The sequence below is a fragment of the Lactuca serriola genome, chromosome 2 (genome assembly GCF_051521515.1).
Source record: "Lactuca serriola cultivar US96UC23 chromosome 2, Lser_US96UC23_V15, whole genome shotgun sequence".
NCBI classification, from domain to species: Eukaryota; Viridiplantae; Streptophyta; class Magnoliopsida; order Asterales; family Asteraceae; genus Lactuca; species Lactuca serriola.
The window spans coordinates 24,382,368-24,401,446 of record NC_136409.1 but is presented as its reverse complement, the minus strand read 5'-3'; the positions used below and the strand labels follow the sequence as shown (position 1 = coordinate 24,401,446).

Here is a 19,079-nt window from a genome sequence, read left to right as displayed (position 1 = left end):
TTTATATAGGCTCCAAGTCCCGAATTTAGGGTTTTCCACGCATAGACCAGACTCGCCGAGTCACCTTGGCCTACTCGCCGAGTCGGTCACTTACTCCTCGACCCGGATCCCGCTCGGACTCGCCGAGTCCCCCTTTGGACTCGCCGAGTCGACCCCTAAACTTAGGGTTTTCTTTCCTTTCTTGGCCTTCAAAACTTTGGGTGCTACAACTCTCCCCCACTTAAATTAAACTTCGTCCTCGAAGTTTTCCATGGCCCACCGCCTGCAATCCGCTTTCATTACTCACCAATTATCCCAACACCAGCTGCCTACCTTCGCTGGTCTTCCACCCGGTCATTCTGACTAACGCAAATCCCTGCGGATAATCATTTCGGGTCAACTCTGACCCTGATCATTTTGGAAACACAACTTACTCAACCGACAACCTTCTAGTACTCTCTGAGTACTGCAACTGAACCCATAGGGGATTCACCCCTTCTTTTCTCATGCGATTCCCTTGCTTTCCCAAGGCGATGCCCCAAAACAACTATCTCCCCTGCCACTGTGAGGATCCTATCTTCACCAAATCCATTACTCCCGCTACTTCCAGTACGGGTCATTATCGCCAGTATCCAGTGGGCATTCTTTCTACTATAATTGGTGTCGAGCACCCCACGATGAACTATCTGAATTTCACCATAGACTGCTTACTAGCACTACTACTGGCTGGAAATTTCTGCTATTCCTTATCTGCCTTCCGGATGAACTGAGACCACCCTGGTCCCTACCAATCTACCAATATCTGGATTATCGGCTCCCACCGGTCGCTAGCCCCAACTCAACTCCTAGTCGCTCCCAGCGACTTTCGAAGAAACTTCACCAATAACCGCTCGATCCACTCTGCCACTAAATCATACACCTGATACATTCGCTCTAACGAATAGGGACCGATGATTGCTACGGGCCATCCCGTAGTCTTACAACACTTCTACGCTGCCAGCCAACCAAAGCTACGGGCCGCCCCGCAGTCTTGCTAAACCAGTGCTACGAGCCACACCGTAGCCTAACCATACTCAAACACGATTGCTGCAGGCCACACCGCAGTCTTGCTAGTCTAATGCTACGGGCCACACCGCAGTCTTACTAATCTAATGCTACGGGCCACACCGCAGTGTTACTAAACCAGTGCTACGGGCCACACCGTAGCCTAACCATACTCCCATACGATTGCTACGGGCCGAACCGCAGTCTTGCTAATCTGATGCTACGGGCCACACCGCAGTTTTACCACACTTCTCTTACTAGTTAGCCACTGGTGAATGCTACGGCCATCCGGTAGTTTGACAACACCTTTCCCCATCGACTAGCTGCTAGTGGATGCTACGACTAACCCACAGTTGATCATACAACACAAATCGAGTACTCCCAAGTGGTACTCATGTCCCAAATGGAGCTCCCAACCGATTCCTATGTAATCCGCGACCAAAAATTTCGAGAATGAGGTCTCACAATTGGCAAGTTTTCCCAACTCCCATCTTACACTATCCTCCAATCATACAGTCACCTGAGCCGTCTTTCTTCCTAAAAGGAGAGCGAAACTTAACCTAGTTTCAAAACCCCCTCCTACTCCCATAACCTGATTGTTTCTCCCCCACTTAGCCTCAGCTAAGTCCTTACTGCCTGCGAAAACCCGAAGATTTCCATTTCTTCCTTCCTTACTCGATAGGCATGATAACCACCATCGCCCTATCCCTACTAGCGATCCGTCTCTAGCCCAATCCAACTACCGTATGATTACCGAATACTAGATGAACACCTCCCGCATCCCTGATGCTAAAAAAATCCCCTAAGCTCTAACTACTGTCCTTATAGTCTGAATAACTGGGCACAGACTCCTTGGTGATAAGCCACTTTCCTTGATGCTTCCGAAAGCCATCCCGAATGCCCAGATTAGAACCATCATACCCCGATGATGGTGGCTGACCACTTCCCGAACCATTTTCAACCGTAACCGAGATGATACTGAACACTTCGAACCCGAAGTGAAAGATGACCTACACTAGCTACTAATAGCTCCTGGTATGCAATTGGCATATGACAATTCCAAAATACAATCCACATACAAGCAGAGAGACAAATCATACATAAAATCGCCTGAGTCCAGGGTAAAAACTTCCCTAATTCACCTAGGAATGAAAATAGCCATAGATACGTACCTGCAACATTTCTTCCTGTAATCCAGATCTTTCGCATCTGTCACTGCATGGCACTACCCTCTCGCCCATTCGTAATCCTCATAGTCGCTGGGGCAAGCGCACTCCCTGCTCCTCCCCTCATCATCGGGCAGTCGGTCCTCTTGTGGCCCACCTGATTGCAGTGAAAACATAATGGGCTTGCCCCTCGTGGGCAGTCCCTGCTGACGTGACCATCACTGCCACACTTGTAGCAGCCGGAACCCTTGGAACGACACACTCCCTCGTGCGGTTTCCTGCACGTGCTGCACTGACTTCGGCCCTGCCGACCCACTAATCGCTGATCTGAAGTCTTGGGTCTCTTCCCGAGACCCTCCAATGTGAATGTCTGATCTGACTTCCTCTTCGCAAAGTGCTCCAGATCGATTTTCCTAAAATACTAAGACTTTATTGTAGATTTTCCGTCTCAATTATTTAACATTTTGGTCGATTTAACGAAAAATCATTTTTTTTAATTTTAACAGGAAATGATAGATTATTTGAATTTTCAAAAATAATGAAACTTTTTTGTTAATTTTTTAAAGACTTTATAAAAGAATTTCTCAAAAATAATGAAAATTTTCTGTATAAATCCCTAAAAAACAAAACAAAATAAATAAATAAATAATTAAATAAAACCGGTAAATAAAAAAATTCCACCAAAGGGTTTAAAATGGCGGAGTGCATTGTTGTCCGTCTCCTCATCGCTACTAAAACCCTGACTTTCTAGAACGGTCATTTACATCTTCAATGGCAACAACGATGAGAAAACTCAGCCGACTCGCTACCACGGCCCGTGCGGCGGCGTCCTTCTCTGCCTCCGCTACCTCTCGCCGCGCGATAGATTTTGAAACGACTTTGTATGGTAGCCGGTGTAGCACTTATTCCAACGCACACCACTCTCACTGCTTTTCAACGCTCGATAAGGCCATCGGCGGGAACATTTCCTATTCCTCGATCGCCTCAGCTGCTCGAGAGCTCCACGAGAAAGATCTACCGCACTCTAATACGAATTACGCCCCTAAAGACGTCGTTCTTTACCAATACCAAGCTTGCCCTTTCTGCAACAAGGTTAAAGGTGATGATGATCCCTGTTTTGTACCTAATGACATATTATGCTCCTGTTTTATGTATTTGTTACAGGTTAATGACATATTTGAGTGTTTAAAGTGTTTGTTTGCTTCTGTTGACGGTGACAAAATTTGTGCTATGCATTGAACTTTTTTCCTAAACCAAAAGACGAACATTCATGATCGATTTGTTGTATTTAAGTGTAGCGTACTGCAGTAAATATTGTAATTCATATCAATTTATAGGTGTTTTTATACTATATGGCACAAATCAAAACTCATCTCTTTGTTCAGGGGATTAAGGACTATTTCATGATATTTATTTCTGTAGGCTGTAGCTTACAGCTTGTGTTTGATATTCAATAAAGAGTATCCCCTCTCTTTCCTTCCCTCCTTAACTCGAGAACACACTTATATTCCTTTCATTCCTTAAAAAAATGCAAGAACACACATTTCCTTCCCCTTCCCTCCTTTTTTCCTTCCCTGTGTAAACTCTAGAACAGGGGAAAAAGTTTTATTGGGAATGATCGAGTATAAGACGCTCATTCCTTTTGTTCTTGTTTTATCATCATGATGTTAATATAATTTTCAATGATATAATTTAGTCTCAAAGACATAAATTGTTATGTCTGTGATGTGTTCCATCACATTTCTTGGTTTACTTAGCTGGATATTCTCTGATTTTTATAGCATTCCTTGAATATCATGATATTCCATACAAAATTGTGGAAGTCAATCCCATCAACAAAAAGGAAATCAAATGGTCTGACTACAAGAAGGTGCCAATATTGATGGTAGATGGTGAACAAATGGTTGACTCTACAGGTTTAAAATCTTGTCTCTATTAGCTACATAGCTAAAGTTTTTCTGCTTGTTTACAATCCTTTTTTCTTGTTAAATAATTCTTGAAGACAATATTGTTTGATGTTGACAGATATCATTGACAAAATGTTTCAAAGAATGCATCCTGACTCTGTCTCTGAGGATGAGGAAACTCAGAAGTGGCGTGGGTATGACCTTTTTTTACATTTTTACTTTATACTCTTTAATTTTGTTGGAATCAAGGAATGAGAGGAATTGTCTATTTTGTTTTGTCTAATGTAATTGAATGAACATTTGCAATGTAACCCATTTTCATTTATTGTAATGAGAACTTGTGTATTACATTGTATTACATGTGATAATGGAATGTAATGACTCATTCCATTCCATTGCCTATTCCATTCCATTCATTTAATCCTTAAAATGACTAAAACATTTTATTGTAGGTGGGTGGACAATCACTTGGTGCATGTATTATCACCAAATATATACAGAAGTCCCTCTGAAGCTCTTGAATCATTTGATTACATCACTAACCATGGTAATATTTTGGATCTTTATAAAATATGTTGATCAAGCTTTTAGATTCTTTTATTTTATTAACATTTAGATTAAATTACAGAAATGGTCCCTGTAGTATAGTAGAGATTGCAACTTTAATCTATAGCTTTACATGGGCAATCCTCATGGTTTCATTTTGTTGCATGTTTGGTCCTTATCACTTTAGCTTTAAATGCTTATAAAAAGACCATTTTACCCTTCTTTTGTCTTTTCAGAAAAAAATTGTTGAATGAATCTCGTAATTCTTATATGATGATTTTGGAACTTCGATATATAGAATAGAAGCAGACACAAATACACAATTAAATCTTCTTTTTTTCTTTAATATTATTTACTTTCCAAATTGAAATAATAACAAATAATATTATAAATTATTTTTCTATTTCAGGTAATTTCAGCTTCACTGAAAGGCTAGTAGCAAAGTATGCTGGAGCTGCAGCTATGTATTTTGTATCAAAAAAACTCAAGAAAAGACATAATATATCTGATGAACGTAAAGCTTTGTATGAAGCTTCAGAAGCATGGGTGGATGCTTTGAATGGAAGACAATATCTTGGTATGTACAAATTTCTCTAATTTTTACATTTTGTTATTTTATATTATCTCACTGAAAATAATATGAAACTAGAGTAAATTACATGAATGGTCCTTATGGTTTGGGGTAATTTGCATGTTTGGTCCCTAACTTATTTTTTTAACTCGGAAGGTCCTTACAGTTTGTTTTTGTTGCGTGCTTGGCCCTGTCTTTCCTAAAAAGACTATTTTGCCCTTGATTTTTTAATTTATCTAAATACGGTGGGGTAGGTAAGGTAAGGTAAGGTGAGGTGGAAGTGTTGTTGGGGGTGTGTTTATTTAAATAAATTAAAAAATCAAGGGAAAAATAGTTTTTTTAGGAAAGACAGGGCCAAGCACGCAACAAAAACAAACTGTAAGGACCTTCCGAGTTAAAAAAATAAGATAGGGACCAAACTTGCAAATTACCCCAAACCATATGGACCATTCGTGTAACAAAAACAAACAATAGGGACCTTTCGAGTTAAAAAAGTAAGTTAGGGACCAAATGCGCAAATTACCCTAAACCATAGGGACCATTCGTGTAATTTACTCTTGTAAATTTACATATGTTTTTGATAATATGCAGGAGGTTTAGAACCAAATTTGGGTGATCTTGCTGTATTTGGTGTTTTGAGACCAATTCGCTACTTAAAATCAGGAAAAGATATGGTGGAGAATACACGTATTGGGGAATGGTTTACTAGAATGGAGAATGAAATGAAGCCTCATCGTGACACAAGTTTTCAAGAAGCATAAATAGCTTTATATCTTTTTTAACTTGTTTTTCAATGTTTTATAAATGAGAAAAATAAAGGTAACAGTTTTGAAGATGATGGGAAATTAATAATGGTTATATTTGTATTGCTTAATAAGTTATAACATAGTTATGATATGTTAATGATATCGTTATCATCATCATTGGAAATAACACTAGAAGAAAACGTGTACTCATTTTCCCTTTATGGCTGGATATTTCTTACTACCCTTTGGACATATATGAGCCTAATTAGTTTATCTTTTTATTTAAAAAGAAAAACTTATAATAATGATAAGGTTTTTTTTTTCTTTTCGTCCTATACATTTGAGGATATTTAGGATACGTTTAGTTGTGGAAAAATTTTCAATTTTCTAGGAAAATTTTTTAAGAAAAATAGAATTTTTGAAAATGTGTTTGGTTCATATATTTTTCCAAATTTTTCTAAGAAAATGAAAATTTTCAGTTTTCCAAATTGTATGTAAGGTAGAAAAGTGATTTTACAGTTTCTCAAATTTTTAAGATGAAACTTGAAAATACTGTTTTCTGAAAACATTTTCTTAAAAAATAAAAACAATTTTCTATAACCAAATGCACCCTTAAATTTTCAAGACCGGCCCTAAGTGTATTGAACTAAGTTTCATGTTAATGGCTTTATGGATTTATAGAGTGCTTGCCTTGTTAAGAATATGTTTATTTATAACTAAACCTTTTTCTATAGAAAACTCTTTCGGGTTGTGTGGATGCGTAACAAAAACAAATAGTAGGGATCTTTCGAGTTAAAAAATTTAGTTAGGGACCAAATGTGCAAATTACTCCAAATCATAGGGACCATTCGTGTAATTTACTCTATTTTTTATCTAAAATTTTAGAGTAAATTACACGAATGGTCCCTATGGTTTGGGGTAATTCGTGCACTTGGTCCCTAACTTATTTTTTTAACTCAGAAAGTCCCTAATGTTTGTTTTTGTTACGTGCTTGGTCCTTACTTTTTGCTTTTGTTTCGCGCTTGGTCCCTGTCTTACCTAAAAAGACTATTATTTAAATAGGAAAAAAATGATGTTTTAGGTTGGGTAATATAAGAGGGTTGGGGTTGGGGTGTGTTTATTTAAACAAGTTAAAAAAGCAAGGGCAAAATAGTCTTTTTAGATGAGATAGGGACCAAGCGCGTAACAAAAACAAACAGTAGGGACCTTTCGAGTTAAAAACATAAGTTAGGGACCAAACACGCAAATTACCCCAAACCATAGGGACCATTCGTGTAATTTACTCAAAATTTTAATTTAAAAAAAAAAATCCCAAACAACCCCCTCAATTTCCGGGATCGATCGTGTTTAACTCGGAAAGAAAACCTGTTCATCGATCATCAATCAATCAATCGCCAACCATCGGCAACCACAATGCAACAAGGCGATCACACCTCCAGCACTCCGTATCATCGCAATTACCCTCAAAACCCTAAACCTAATCCCATCACCACCGATCACCACCATCCTCCGGTAACTTACGCCTCCGCCAACACCACTACTTACCATCCTCCAACCACCGAATACTATCCTCCTTACCCTCAACAGAATCCCGATCATCTCTCTCCTACTGACCCTTCTTACGATCCTCCCTCTCCAAACCCTAATCCACAACCCCCAATTCTCCCCAAAGTTGAAGCATCGCATACTCCGTATCGATCTCAACAGCCTTATAATCCACCTTATGATCATCACCAGGCGCATCCCACTTACCCATCTCCACCGGCGTCTTCGATTCCTCAAAATCGCATCCCTTTGAGCCACAGTTCAAGCGTTCAGTACTCATCGTCTCTGTATAATAATGCACCTTCGGTTCCGAGTCAGGTCCAGGGTCCCGTATATGAGAGTCCATACGAGACAGGTTATGATCGTAATTACGGTAGGAGCTCATCGGATTTAAGGGTCGGGGGTGGGAGTGTTGATTATCATGGGAAGCGACCGGATGTGGGGATGTCTAGGTTTGAATCAAGCGGTGGGTATGGTGAAGGTGTTAATGATATACCAATGGCTGATACAAGGGAAGGTGTTAAGGGTGGGGTAAAGAAGTTCAGGGTGAAGTTGTTGGCTGAAAGTGGCAACCAGATCACCATGGATGTTCTTTGCCAGGTATGGTGAAACAAACCACTTTTTGTATTTTTTTGGCTGATTAATCTTTCTGCTGGTTAGTATGTATGTTTTTCTATGATGTTTTTCTTAGAGAAATTCTATCCATCATGCATTATACTTTGTCATTGTTAGTCCTCATCTGCATTTAATATGTTTATCTGCCTTCTGGTGATGATTGATTAAGAATTGATCTACATTCTGGCATGCAGTTTGCATAATCATTAAATTTTGTTCCTTTAGAGTTCTAGAGAGTAGCTGAAATAACAGTAGAGGGTGCAATTCAGATATGAAAATAAAAGGGGTCCAACACATATTAGAACTGTTAATATAGTTCTTATAATAGTTTGTTTGTGGTCATTCCTTTAAGATCACTTTTTTTTGTCAGACTAATAGTAAAGACAGATTGCACATAAAAGAAACGATCCTTCTTAAATTCTTATTTTAAGAAACATACTCTTAAACTCAAGTACTCAACATTTATGTGCATACATGATAAGTTTATAATCAAATTCCAGACCTTGTCACTTCATATAGGAATTGACTTAATATTTGTATTATACTTTTATAATCACATCAATTACATCATGTAATATCCTCAAATTTGGTCCAAACTCCAATGGTTGAGTCCTAATTAACATTATAAAGTGAATTGTAGTGTGATATATGGTATGTTACAATGATGACTCTATTGAAATTAACAAAATATTTTGTTATTAATCTTCATCTTTGACTTTATATGGATCATTGGTTGTGCAGATATACACAAACATTTCATGTGAAATAAAAATTTAATATAATTTTGAACTCAATTAACATTGGGAATATGATTTAACTATGTGGTATTGAACTATTGATTTCATGTCATGTCATAATAGGCATTGATTCCTGTTGTAAGTTGTAACATGCAGTTGTATTAATTGTGTTTCTGGATTATGTTATAGCATTTTTTCTTTTCATTTTTTTAGTCTTGTATATGATATAATGCCACCTTATTTCCTCATCTATTTCATAGTGAATCTAAATCCCTTGTTTCTTTTCTCAGATTGGATCGGATGATATCCAAATTCTTGATCCATCTACCAATCAGACTTTGAGAATATATCCTCTTGATACAGTAACAAGATGTGAAGTATGTTCCTTCATCATCCTTTTCCTTTACGTCTAAATGCAAGAAATAACAATATACTTTTATTTATTTATCATTACCTCATCATCTTTTTTTCTTTTTATTACACATTATGCTTTTGATTTTTATCCTATTAAGGCATTGTATTTTGAAAATCTACTCTACTGTAGCATTGTACTTTCAATGTTTTTCTTATTTGGACATTATGATTTGAAAAATCTACCCAATTATTTCAATGAAAATTGTTATGTATTTGGTTCACAAGACTATAATGGGTAGATCTTTTAAAGCATACCGATGTAATAAGTAGAAATAAAAGTAGAATACTATAAAAAACACATCAGTTAAATTACGTTGCTATTTCTTCTATTTACTGATTACCCTTTTATTTATTTGTTACGATATAACTTTTTTCTTTATGTATTTTGTAGGTGTACGACTCATCTACCTTTGCATTTTGGTCGAAGAGTTCTTTAGACATTGAGCCAAAGTGTATAAGGATGCAATCCAATAGTTACATTACAAAAACATTATTGGACATTTTTACAACAACCACTCAAGCAACCACCCAGGTTAGATATTCAATATTGTAGATTAAAAAAATCATTTTTTTTTAATTATCTTTAAACTTTTTTCATAAAGCCCTTCTTATGTGAGAAATATAAATGTTTCTTAAAGAAACAAAAGGGTTATTAGTAATTAAAGGATTAAATATCGAAAATACTAAATTAAACCTTGCTATATTGTAGATGACAAACTCAAATGTTTCCACACACCAAACTTTATCCCTCCGTTCCATCCTAGACAAAGAAAAACTGAGTGGTCTTAATTTCCTCGATTGGTTTAGAAATATGAGAATTGTTCTCAGAAGCGAAAAGAAAGATTATATCCTTGACGGACCAATCCCAGAAGAACCACCACCCAATGCTTCTAAGGCCATAAAAGATACCTGGGCGAAACATAACGATGATTCGAATGAGGTGGCTTGCATCATGCTTGCATGTATGGTACCTGAACTTCAAAAAACATTTGAGTTTCATACAGCGTTCGATATGATCGAACAATTGAAACTGATGTTTCAAGTTCAGGCTAAGCAAGAGCGTTTTGCAACCATGAATGAATTCATTGGTTGCAAAATGACTGAAGGTTCTTCTGTGAGTGCACATGTTCTCAAAATGAAAGCTTACGTTGAGCAGCTTTCTCGCCTTGGATTCTCTATCCGTGATGAGCTTGCAATTGATGTGATCCTTGGCTCACTGCCTAAATCGTTTAGTCAGTTCGTGTTGAATTACAACAAGAACAATTGGGAGAAATCTATCTCTGAATTGCATTCGATGCTGAAAACTGTAGAGGCGAACATGAAGAAATCTAGACCTCAAGTTTTGATGGTCCGCGAAGGAAAAATCACAAAGAATGTCAAAACCGGTAATGTGATCGGAAAGGGAAAAGCCTTTGAGAAAGGCAAAGAGAAGTTCAAGGTTAAAGGCAAGGCGCCTGCCTCTAAACCTATAGCAAAACCAAAGCCTCATGCAGACGCTGACTGTTTTCATTGCAATCAAAAGGGACACTGGAAACGCAATTGTCCCCTTTACCTAGAGGAAATTAAGAAGAACAAGGCCAACGCGATTGGTACCTCAGGGATTAAGGAAGAGAGTTGAGATTTGACAATTTGGAGTTGCATGTAAGAATTAGGAAATGGTGTTAAATGACATGCATCTTATTTTGAATAGTTGTTATTTAGCTAATCTAACTAGAAACATTCTCAGTTTTCTTTCTGGTTGTATGTTTCCGTATTTAATTTGATTTTTGTTATGGAAATTGATGTGTAATTTATATGCTTGCTAGGTTATAAACTTGTATACATGACTGACCAATTAAAATAATTTAGATAATAAGAAATATTTATTATTTGTTCATAAAATTGCGAAAACGTTTTTGTACATAACATCTCAAATGGTATTAAAATGTAATTTTTTTAATTCATAATTAATGAGAATGTTATAATGTATAATAAAAGATTAAAATTTGATAGACCGAAGATAATAATAATCATACATGATACCACCATCTAGATATTATATATTATAATTTTTTTTTTATAACGAATAAGGTAATCTAATAAAGTTATTAAAACTTAATAAATTAGAGATAAAAATCCCAACAAAAATATAATAGAGTTATATGTATGTAAAAAATAAAAAATAAACTCAACTAAAAAAATAAGGAATACATAGTAATAAAGAAATGATGTTCTAAGTGATAAAACATATCCCTTAAACATAAAAGTGTATTAAATCATGTTATAGTTATCTATCTTATGAGTTTTTGGTTTCATTAAGTAGTTTATATTGGAAGCATATTATATTTCTTTTAATAATTAACCCTTAAATCTTAGAAGTTGCCATTTAAGGAATCATTTAATAAAATGATCATCACTTGTGTTTTATACAAAAATGAACACCAATTTCAAAGTATAGAGACATGGCAATACTCTTCATATCACTTTTTGTATGGTTCATATCTTAAAAAATAAGCAATAAGTCGAAATCCATAATGTTTTTTTATCCATTTCTTTTAAAGTATCTTCAGAATTTTTTTTGGTAGCAAACAAATATCATAATGCAAATTGGAAAGTTAGGTTGAAAGATATTTTAAAGTATTTTGTTTAAAAATAAAAAATTGACAAAAAGACATATTAAGGATATAGATATGTAGGATAATTTTACAATATAAATAAAAATTGGTGGTCATTTTGTTTGAACATAAAAAAATATAATCATGTTAAAAATCTTTCTTAATTTTCTTTTTTTATGATTTTTTCGAAGTTTATGGTTTGTTGATTTATATTGCAATCTTGGTAATATTTAGAAAAATATCAGACAATTTATGTGTTTATATGGCATTAGACTTGAACTTGGAAAATATATCACTATCTCTTATCAACTGAAATACATAAAATAATGGCATGCAACAAATAATCATTAAAACTGTTTGAACAGTGAATCAATCATATAAAACTCATTAACAGGAGGTTGAAAGTGTGGAATAAATAGGTTAAAAGTAAGGAAATCTCTAGGAAAAAAAAAGATTTTGGATCTTATAAAGGAGATTGAAAAGAAGATGGAGACTGCTAAGGTTTCTAATACCGAAAAACATACTAGGTTGAGTTACTTACAAGAGCTGCAACAAATTGAAAGATTGGAAAGTATGAATCTTTTTTCAGAAAGCTAAAATCAAGTGGGATGTGGAAGGTGATGAAAATACTAATGGTGCAATTAGTTGCGGAAAAATTGATCGCTTTTCGAAATTTTTTTCCAAGAAAAATGAGATGTTTCAAAAAGCGTTTAGTTTCTTTGAACATACACCCACTCCTACCTCTACCTATCCTCACCTTAACACCCACAACCCACCTACCCACACCCACCCACTCCCAAGCCCACCCCCACAAACACACACAAATACACACACCCATACCTTAACCACCACCCCCACAAACACACACACACACACATACACATACACACACACCCAACACCATTACCACAATCACCGACCTATCATCACCACCACCACCACGACTACCCCATCACCAATATCACCACCATCGTCGCCATCATCGACATCACCACTGCCCCCACCCCATCCTACCACCGTTACTGTTTTCTAAAAATAAAAACCGATAGAAATATATACATCTAAACGTTTTTTTTTCTAATTTTTTAAAACTGAAAATGTAAAATGAATAAGTTTTAACTAAATGCGTTTTCTAAATTTTCCAATGAAAATTGAAAACAAAAAACTAAAACTAAAAAGGGAAAACGAAAAACGGAAAATGAAAAGGTTGCGTTTAGTTACGGATAAATGGGTCGTTTTTCGGAAAAAATTTCCAAGAAAAATGAGAATACGCCGTGCGTACCTTGTGTACGCCCAACGTACTCGGGCCAAGTCTACTAACAATAAGAAGTTTAATGCAAGAATTTTACCTGGCAAATCCAGACGTTACAGTTACACTTGCACTATTTTACATCTCATTCATGTTATAAAACTCCTTCACAAAAAGTCTTGATGTGTTGCGTAATCCAAGATTATGCATGGCATAATCTACTTAACAGATTTCATACTTAACCAAATTTCTCATTTTATCCTTATAACCAATATCACAAAATCCAACTTGATTAAATAAATTATTGTGATTAGTTTGACAATTTCTAAGTATCGTTTTAACATATAACAAGGTATTACTCTACTTAATGATTAACATTTTATATCTTTTGCCACTTTTGACAAAATATTCCTTTCGCATTAAAATTCAATACAACATTTTTCATTCAAATTTTAAGGGATGCTACAATTACTCGCTTACAATACTTATACTTCATGCTAATGAAATGGAACTGAAGGCGGAAGACCAACAAATCGTCGCAGTAGCCATCATAGTTTCCTCCTTCCTCAATACATGTTTCAATGGTCTCAATGCTTTATTTGGCTACTCTCAAGTTTCTTTTATAATTCATCGATTTTGATTGTAAGAGTGATTAGGTAATGAATTTAAAGGAGATGGTGATTTTAACCAAAATAAAGGTCAAAACATTGTATGATTTCAAAATCTATCATTGAAAATCACATTGAGAAAAGTATTGATCAAATTCGATAAGGACAGGTTCAAGTTTCAAATTGAAGACAATTATATTTATATGATGTTGATGAAATTATGTCATATTCATCGAAAAATTGTCTACACAACACACAAATTTGGGTTGGATTCAATTGTTATTTGATTTGGTTTGGAGATGTGTCTTGTAGGTATCTCACTCCATATCTTTGGTTGTTGTCTAACCCATGGTTATAATATATAACCATGGGTTAGACAACAACCCAAGATATGGAGTGAGATACCTACAAGACACATCTCCAAACCAAGTCAAATAACAATTGTTGGCCTCTATGGTTAGTGTTCCAATCAATAGATTGTTCTCATAATGCAAACATTATTTCTGAGTGATCCTGCTGTTGGATTGAAGGATCTGGAGGGCTAATCCATGCATTTCATAAACACCATTTCACAAAGCAAAACCATAAAAACTCATTTAAAAAAAACCGAAGAAGGACCAAATATGTGAATTTAGGCAAATCATAGGACCAAATGTGTATCTACTCTTCTCGTAATGTCTTTTTTCTTCTTTATTATTATTATAATATTATATTTTTCAATTTGTCTTTGGACACATCATCTTGCGTTACTTCTTCCTCAATTTCCTGGATCGATCATCGTTTACCTCGAGAAGAAAACCCTCTTCATCATTAATCATTCATCAATCAATCAATCAATCGGCAACCACCGGCAACCACCATGCAACAAGGCGATTACACCTCCACCACTCCGTATTATCACAATTACCCTCAAAACCCAAACCCTAATCCCATCACCACCGATCTCCACCATCCTCCGGTAACTTACGCCTCCGCACCTCCCTTCACCAACACCACTACTTACCATCCTCCAACCTCCGATTACTATCCTCCTTACCCTCAACAGAATCCCGATCCTCTCCCTCCTACTGCTCCTTCTTACGCTCCTCCCCCTCCAAACCCTAATCAACAACCCTCAAGTTTCCCCCAATTCGAAGCGTCGCATACTCCGTATCAATCTCAACAGCCTTATAATCCACCTTATGATCATCATCAGACGCCTCCCACTTACCCATCTCCACCGGCGTCTTCGATTCCTCACAATCCTATCCCTCTGAACCACAGTTCAAGCTTTCAGTACTCCTCGTCTCTGTATAATAATCCACCGTCGGTTCCTAGTCAGGTCCCGGGTCCCGTATACGAGAGTCCGTTTGAGTCTGGTTATGGTGGTAATTACGGTAGGAGCTCATCGGATCTAGGGGCCGGAGGTGGGAGTGTTGATTATTATGGGAAGCGACCGGATGTGGGGATGTCTAGGTTTGAATCAAGCGGTGGGTATGGAGGTGATGGGTATGGTGAAGGTGTTTATGCTTATCAAGGGGGTAAGGTCGAGCCCTATGGTTCTAGGGGTACTGCGCCAAAGTCTTCTACCTGGAAAGAACAGGTGATTTTTGATGATTTTGGGCGTCCTATTGGTTTACCTGGTAAGGACTCTCCATCCGTATCGTCTCCAAAGATTGTGAAGGCTGTACCAAAGGCTGAGACACGGGAAGATGTTAAGGGTGGGGTACAGAAGTTCAGGGTGAAATTGTTGGCTGAAAGTGGTGGCCAGAGCACCATGGATGTTCTTTGCCAGGTATGGTGGAGCTACCTTTTGTACTTTTTTGCTGATTAATCTTTGTGCTGGATAGTATGTATGTTTGTCTTTGATGGTTTTTTTGTAGAGAAGTTTTATGCATTGTGTCATTTTACTATGTCTTATTATGTTAGATTGTTAGTCCTCATCTACATTCAATATGTTTATCTGCCTTTTGCTGTTGATTGATTCAGAATTGATCTACATTCTGGCATGCAGTTTGGATAATCGTTAAATTTTCTTTCTTTAGAGCTCTATAGAGTAGCTGATTACAGTAGCAAGTCCAATCCATAAATGAAAATAATAGGGGTCCAAAAAAAACGTATTAGAACTGTTAATATAGTCACTAATTTTGATCTTAAATGATAAGTTTATAATCAAACAACAGATTCTTGTCATAACATGCATTAGTACATGATTCTTTTACCTTTTTTCCTCATCTATTTCATGGTGATTCTCAATCCCTTATTTCTTTTTTCTCAGATTGGATTGGATGGTATTCGAATGCTTGATCCATCTACAAGTCGAACTTTAAGAATATATCCACTTGATACAGTAACAAGATGTGAAGTATGTTCTTTCCTCATCCTTTTCCTTTTCTTTATGTTTGTAACTTTTCCATCTGTTACAATAAAACTTTTTTTTTTCTTTATGTGTGTTTTGTAGGTGTATGACTCATCCACCTTTGCATTTTGGTCAAAGAGTTCTGTAGACATTGAGCCAAGGCGTATAAGGCTTCAATCCAATAGTTACACTACAAACACATTATTGGACACTGTTACAGCAGCAACCATTCAGGTTTAATCTTACAAACTAAAAAAAAATAATTTTTTTATTATCTTTCAACTTTTTTCACAAAACCCTTCTGCCTATGTGAGAAATATTATCTGTTTTTCACAATTGTAGAGAGTAGAGACTCTTGTTCTTTCTTGAAATTCTTGCTTTATGTTATAGAGTTGAGTGCTTGTGTTCTTGAATCTAGTTTTAGTTTTACATTCTTAATTTTTTTTTTAAAAAAATTGTAGGTGAAGGAGATGGGAGGAAGGAGCAGGCCTGCTGATGCTGTTAAAGTGAATGATCAGTCATCTGAAAAGAAAAAGGGTTTGGGTGATTGGATGAATATAATTAAACCTCCAAATGAGGAGAAAGATCATTGGGTAAGCATTTTTTTAAAATAAAATCTGTATAACTTTTATTATTTTTGTGTATTATAATTTATACAACATGCTACTTTTTCATTTATGTCTCTTGCTACATTGTACTATGAAAAATCTAACATAAGTATAGTGTTCTACTTTCACTTTTTTATTTTTTTCTTATTAGGATATCAAACTATGTTTAATCTACCCAGTTATAGCATTTTATATAAGGTTAATCTCAAAGAAGGCCTTATATTTTGTGTTTTTTCTGCATTAAACCTCAAATTTCTTTTTTGCCTGAAAAAAACCTTACATTTACTTCCTAAAAAACCCTTCAGGTTTGTATTTTTTTCCGAAAAACACCTCAATCTTCTAAATGCTTTCAAATAAACGCTCAACTATTTTATTTTTTCTCGAAAAAACCCTCGCATTTTACAGTTTTTTCGGAAAAAATGACTAAAAGGGCTAGATTGGAAAAAATAAAAAATACAAGGTCTTTTCAAGCAAAAAATAAATTTGAGGTTTAATCTGGAAAAAACACTAAACATAAGGTCTTATTTGAGATTAACACTTTTACTCACATTGTTTTTCTTTTTAGGATATTATATATTGAAAAATCTGCCCAATTATGTAAGTGAAAATTGCTTTATATTTTAGTGTGACATTGTGATAATAGAAATGAATGAAAGTAATAATAATATAACAAATCAATGAAACTAAATTGCTATTTTCTTTTATTTAGGCAGTGCATTGTATTTTTCATATCTTTTATATTCTATGAAAATTTATCCAATTATAGCAATGAAATTTCCTTTTTGTTAAATGAAACTACATTGTTATTTCTTAGTATCATGATAGAAATAGTATTGAAACTATAAATATTAAAAAATATTATTTAAGATAAATGATGAATATAAAAAAACTTTTGTAGGTACCTGATGAAGCTGTTACAAAGTGTACTGGTTGTGGAACAGACTTTAGTGCTTTTAATAGGAAGGTTAGTGGAATCCTATTCCATTAATTTCTTAATCTTTTTTTAAATATATATTTTATTTTAATTTTTTTATTTCTTGATTTTTTTATAGCATCATTGTCGAAACTGTGGAGATATATTTTGTGACAAATGTACCCATGGAAGAGTTGCTCTTACATCAGAAGAAAATGCCCCTCAAGTTCGTGTCTGTGATCGTTGCATGGTATGTATGCATTTTGTCTTTATAAATAAATTCTGATATATTTTTTTTTAATCTCTTTTTGGAAATTTATAAATTTTTATTTTTTTTTAGTTGGAGGTTACTCACCGTTTGAGCAGTGCAAAAGAATCCGCTGCAAGCCGATCATCTGGATTGCATAGTCATGAAGATCTTGCAAAGAAACTTCAGGTGAATTAATTTTATTATTTTTTAAATATCTTTATTTATTTATTTTTGATATATATATATATATATATATATATATATATATATATATATATATATATATATATATATATATATATATATAAAATAAAATTTTACAATTTCATACAGGAGGAGTTGGAAAGAAATCACAAATCATCATCAGGTATAATATTATTATGATCCAGTAGCATCTCTATAATAAATCATGTTCTTTCTTTCCGAAAATACCCCTACAAATTAAAGCATAAGAAGGGCATTCACGTCTTTTTACATATACAGTTTCCAAGTTTGAAGGGTCAAACAGGCGGATGAAAGAAGTTGCATGTCCCACCTGTACAGTCCATTTACAGGTTAAAAACAAATATCCATTTATTTATTTTCTTTTTCTGGTTAAAATTTATATGAATATTTTTATATTAAAAAAAGGTAAAAAATAATATAATACAGGTTCAAGTTCCTAGCTCAGGATCCGAGACCATAGAATGTGGAGTTTGCCAGCATCCGTTTCTTGTAAGTGCACGTTGACATGGTCAATGGGTATATGGGGGATTGTTCATTTTATTTTTATTTTTATTTTTTATGGGGTTTAATCATATAATTCATTGTGACTAGTAAGAGTATTATATTAAGGCTTTAAGTAACTTGGATTTGTTTGGGTTTGTGGGGTTTGGTTTCTCGAAATATAATTCTAACTTTTGTTTGTAAATTTGTTCTATGAAATAAGTGTTTTGTGTTTGTGTAAAAACGGTAGATTGGGCTTTCTCTATTGAGTTGCATATCGTGTGATGGGAACAATTCGACAAATTCAATTAAATAGACAAAAAGAATATAAAATAGTTAAAAAGAAAATTCGTCAAGTGAGTGGTGATGGACAGTGTGTTGTGGCGCTATACTTTGTATTAAATAAACAAATAAAAATATTGTTTTGTAGATTAGTTGTGTAATTTATATATGGGATAATGACTTAAAAGGATAATATATATTTAAATAAACACATTTAGTCTTCCTGATTGGAAAAAATGATTTTAATAAGGTGATATAATTA

At 35.0% G+C, this 19,079-nt stretch overlaps 3 protein-coding genes across 3 annotated transcripts; all 3 read left to right on the top strand.

Moving 5' to 3' along the window:
* Positions 1-2,833: 2,833 nt before the first annotated feature.
* Positions 2,834-6,119, top strand: LOC145086070 (uncharacterized). The gene is made up of 6 exons (XM_079023798.1): positions 2,834-3,288; positions 3,971-4,105; positions 4,215-4,290; positions 4,549-4,643; positions 5,052-5,219; positions 5,805-6,119. Exons 1-6 carry the CDS (start codon positions 2,961-2,963, stop codon positions 5,972-5,974), a joined length of 972 nt encoding a protein of 323 aa, XP_078879924.1. The 5' UTR covers positions 2,834-2,960; the 3' UTR covers positions 5,975-6,119.
* Positions 6,120-7,290: 1,171 nt separating this feature from the next.
* LOC145086069 (uncharacterized) lies at positions 7,291-11,059 on the top strand. The gene is made up of 4 exons (XM_079023796.1): positions 7,291-8,104; positions 9,147-9,233; positions 9,662-9,802; positions 9,980-11,059. The coding sequence occupies exons 1-4, from the start codon at positions 7,373-7,375 to the stop codon at positions 10,886-10,888; spliced, it is 1,869 nt and encodes a 622-aa protein (XP_078879922.1). The 5' UTR covers positions 7,291-7,372; the 3' UTR covers positions 10,889-11,059.
* A 3,387-nt stretch (positions 11,060-14,446) lies between these two features.
* LOC145086068 (protein FREE1-like) lies at positions 14,447-18,779 on the top strand. The gene is made up of 10 exons (XM_079023795.1): positions 14,447-15,495; positions 15,979-16,065; positions 16,162-16,293; positions 16,521-16,652; positions 17,566-17,631; positions 17,720-17,830; positions 17,921-18,016; positions 18,164-18,197; positions 18,314-18,384; positions 18,482-18,779. Exons 1-10 carry the CDS (start codon positions 14,581-14,583, stop codon positions 18,557-18,559), a joined length of 1,722 nt encoding a protein of 573 aa, XP_078879921.1. The 5' UTR covers positions 14,447-14,580; the 3' UTR covers positions 18,560-18,779.
* The last annotated feature ends 300 nt before the right edge of the window (positions 18,780-19,079 follow it).

Coding starts and splice junctions, on each gene's coding strand:
- LOC145086070 (XM_079023798.1), top strand. CDS start 2,961: ATGGCAACAACGATGAGAAAACTCAGCCGACTCGCTACCACGGCCCGT. Junction 4,644..5,051: donor TGATTACATCACTAACCATG/GTAATATTTTGG, acceptor TTTCTATTTCAG/GTAATTTCAGCTTCACTGAA. Junction 5,220..5,804: donor GAATGGAAGACAATATCTTG/GTATGTACAAAT, acceptor GATAATATGCAG/GAGGTTTAGAACCAAATTTG.
- LOC145086069 (XM_079023796.1), top strand. CDS start 7,373: ATGCAACAAGGCGATCACACCTCCAGCACTCCGTATCATCGCAATTAC. Junction 8,105..9,146: donor CCATGGATGTTCTTTGCCAG/GTATGGTGAAAC, acceptor TTCTTTTCTCAG/ATTGGATCGGATGATATCCA. Junction 9,803..9,979: donor CCACTCAAGCAACCACCCAG/GTTAGATATTCA, acceptor GCTATATTGTAG/ATGACAAACTCAAATGTTTC.
- LOC145086068 (XM_079023795.1), top strand. CDS start 14,581: ATGCAACAAGGCGATTACACCTCCACCACTCCGTATTATCACAATTAC. Junction 15,496..15,978: donor CCATGGATGTTCTTTGCCAG/GTATGGTGGAGC, acceptor CTTTTTTCTCAG/ATTGGATTGGATGGTATTCG. Junction 18,198..18,313: donor AAATCACAAATCATCATCAG/GTATAATATTAT, acceptor TTACATATACAG/TTTCCAAGTTTGAAGGGTCA.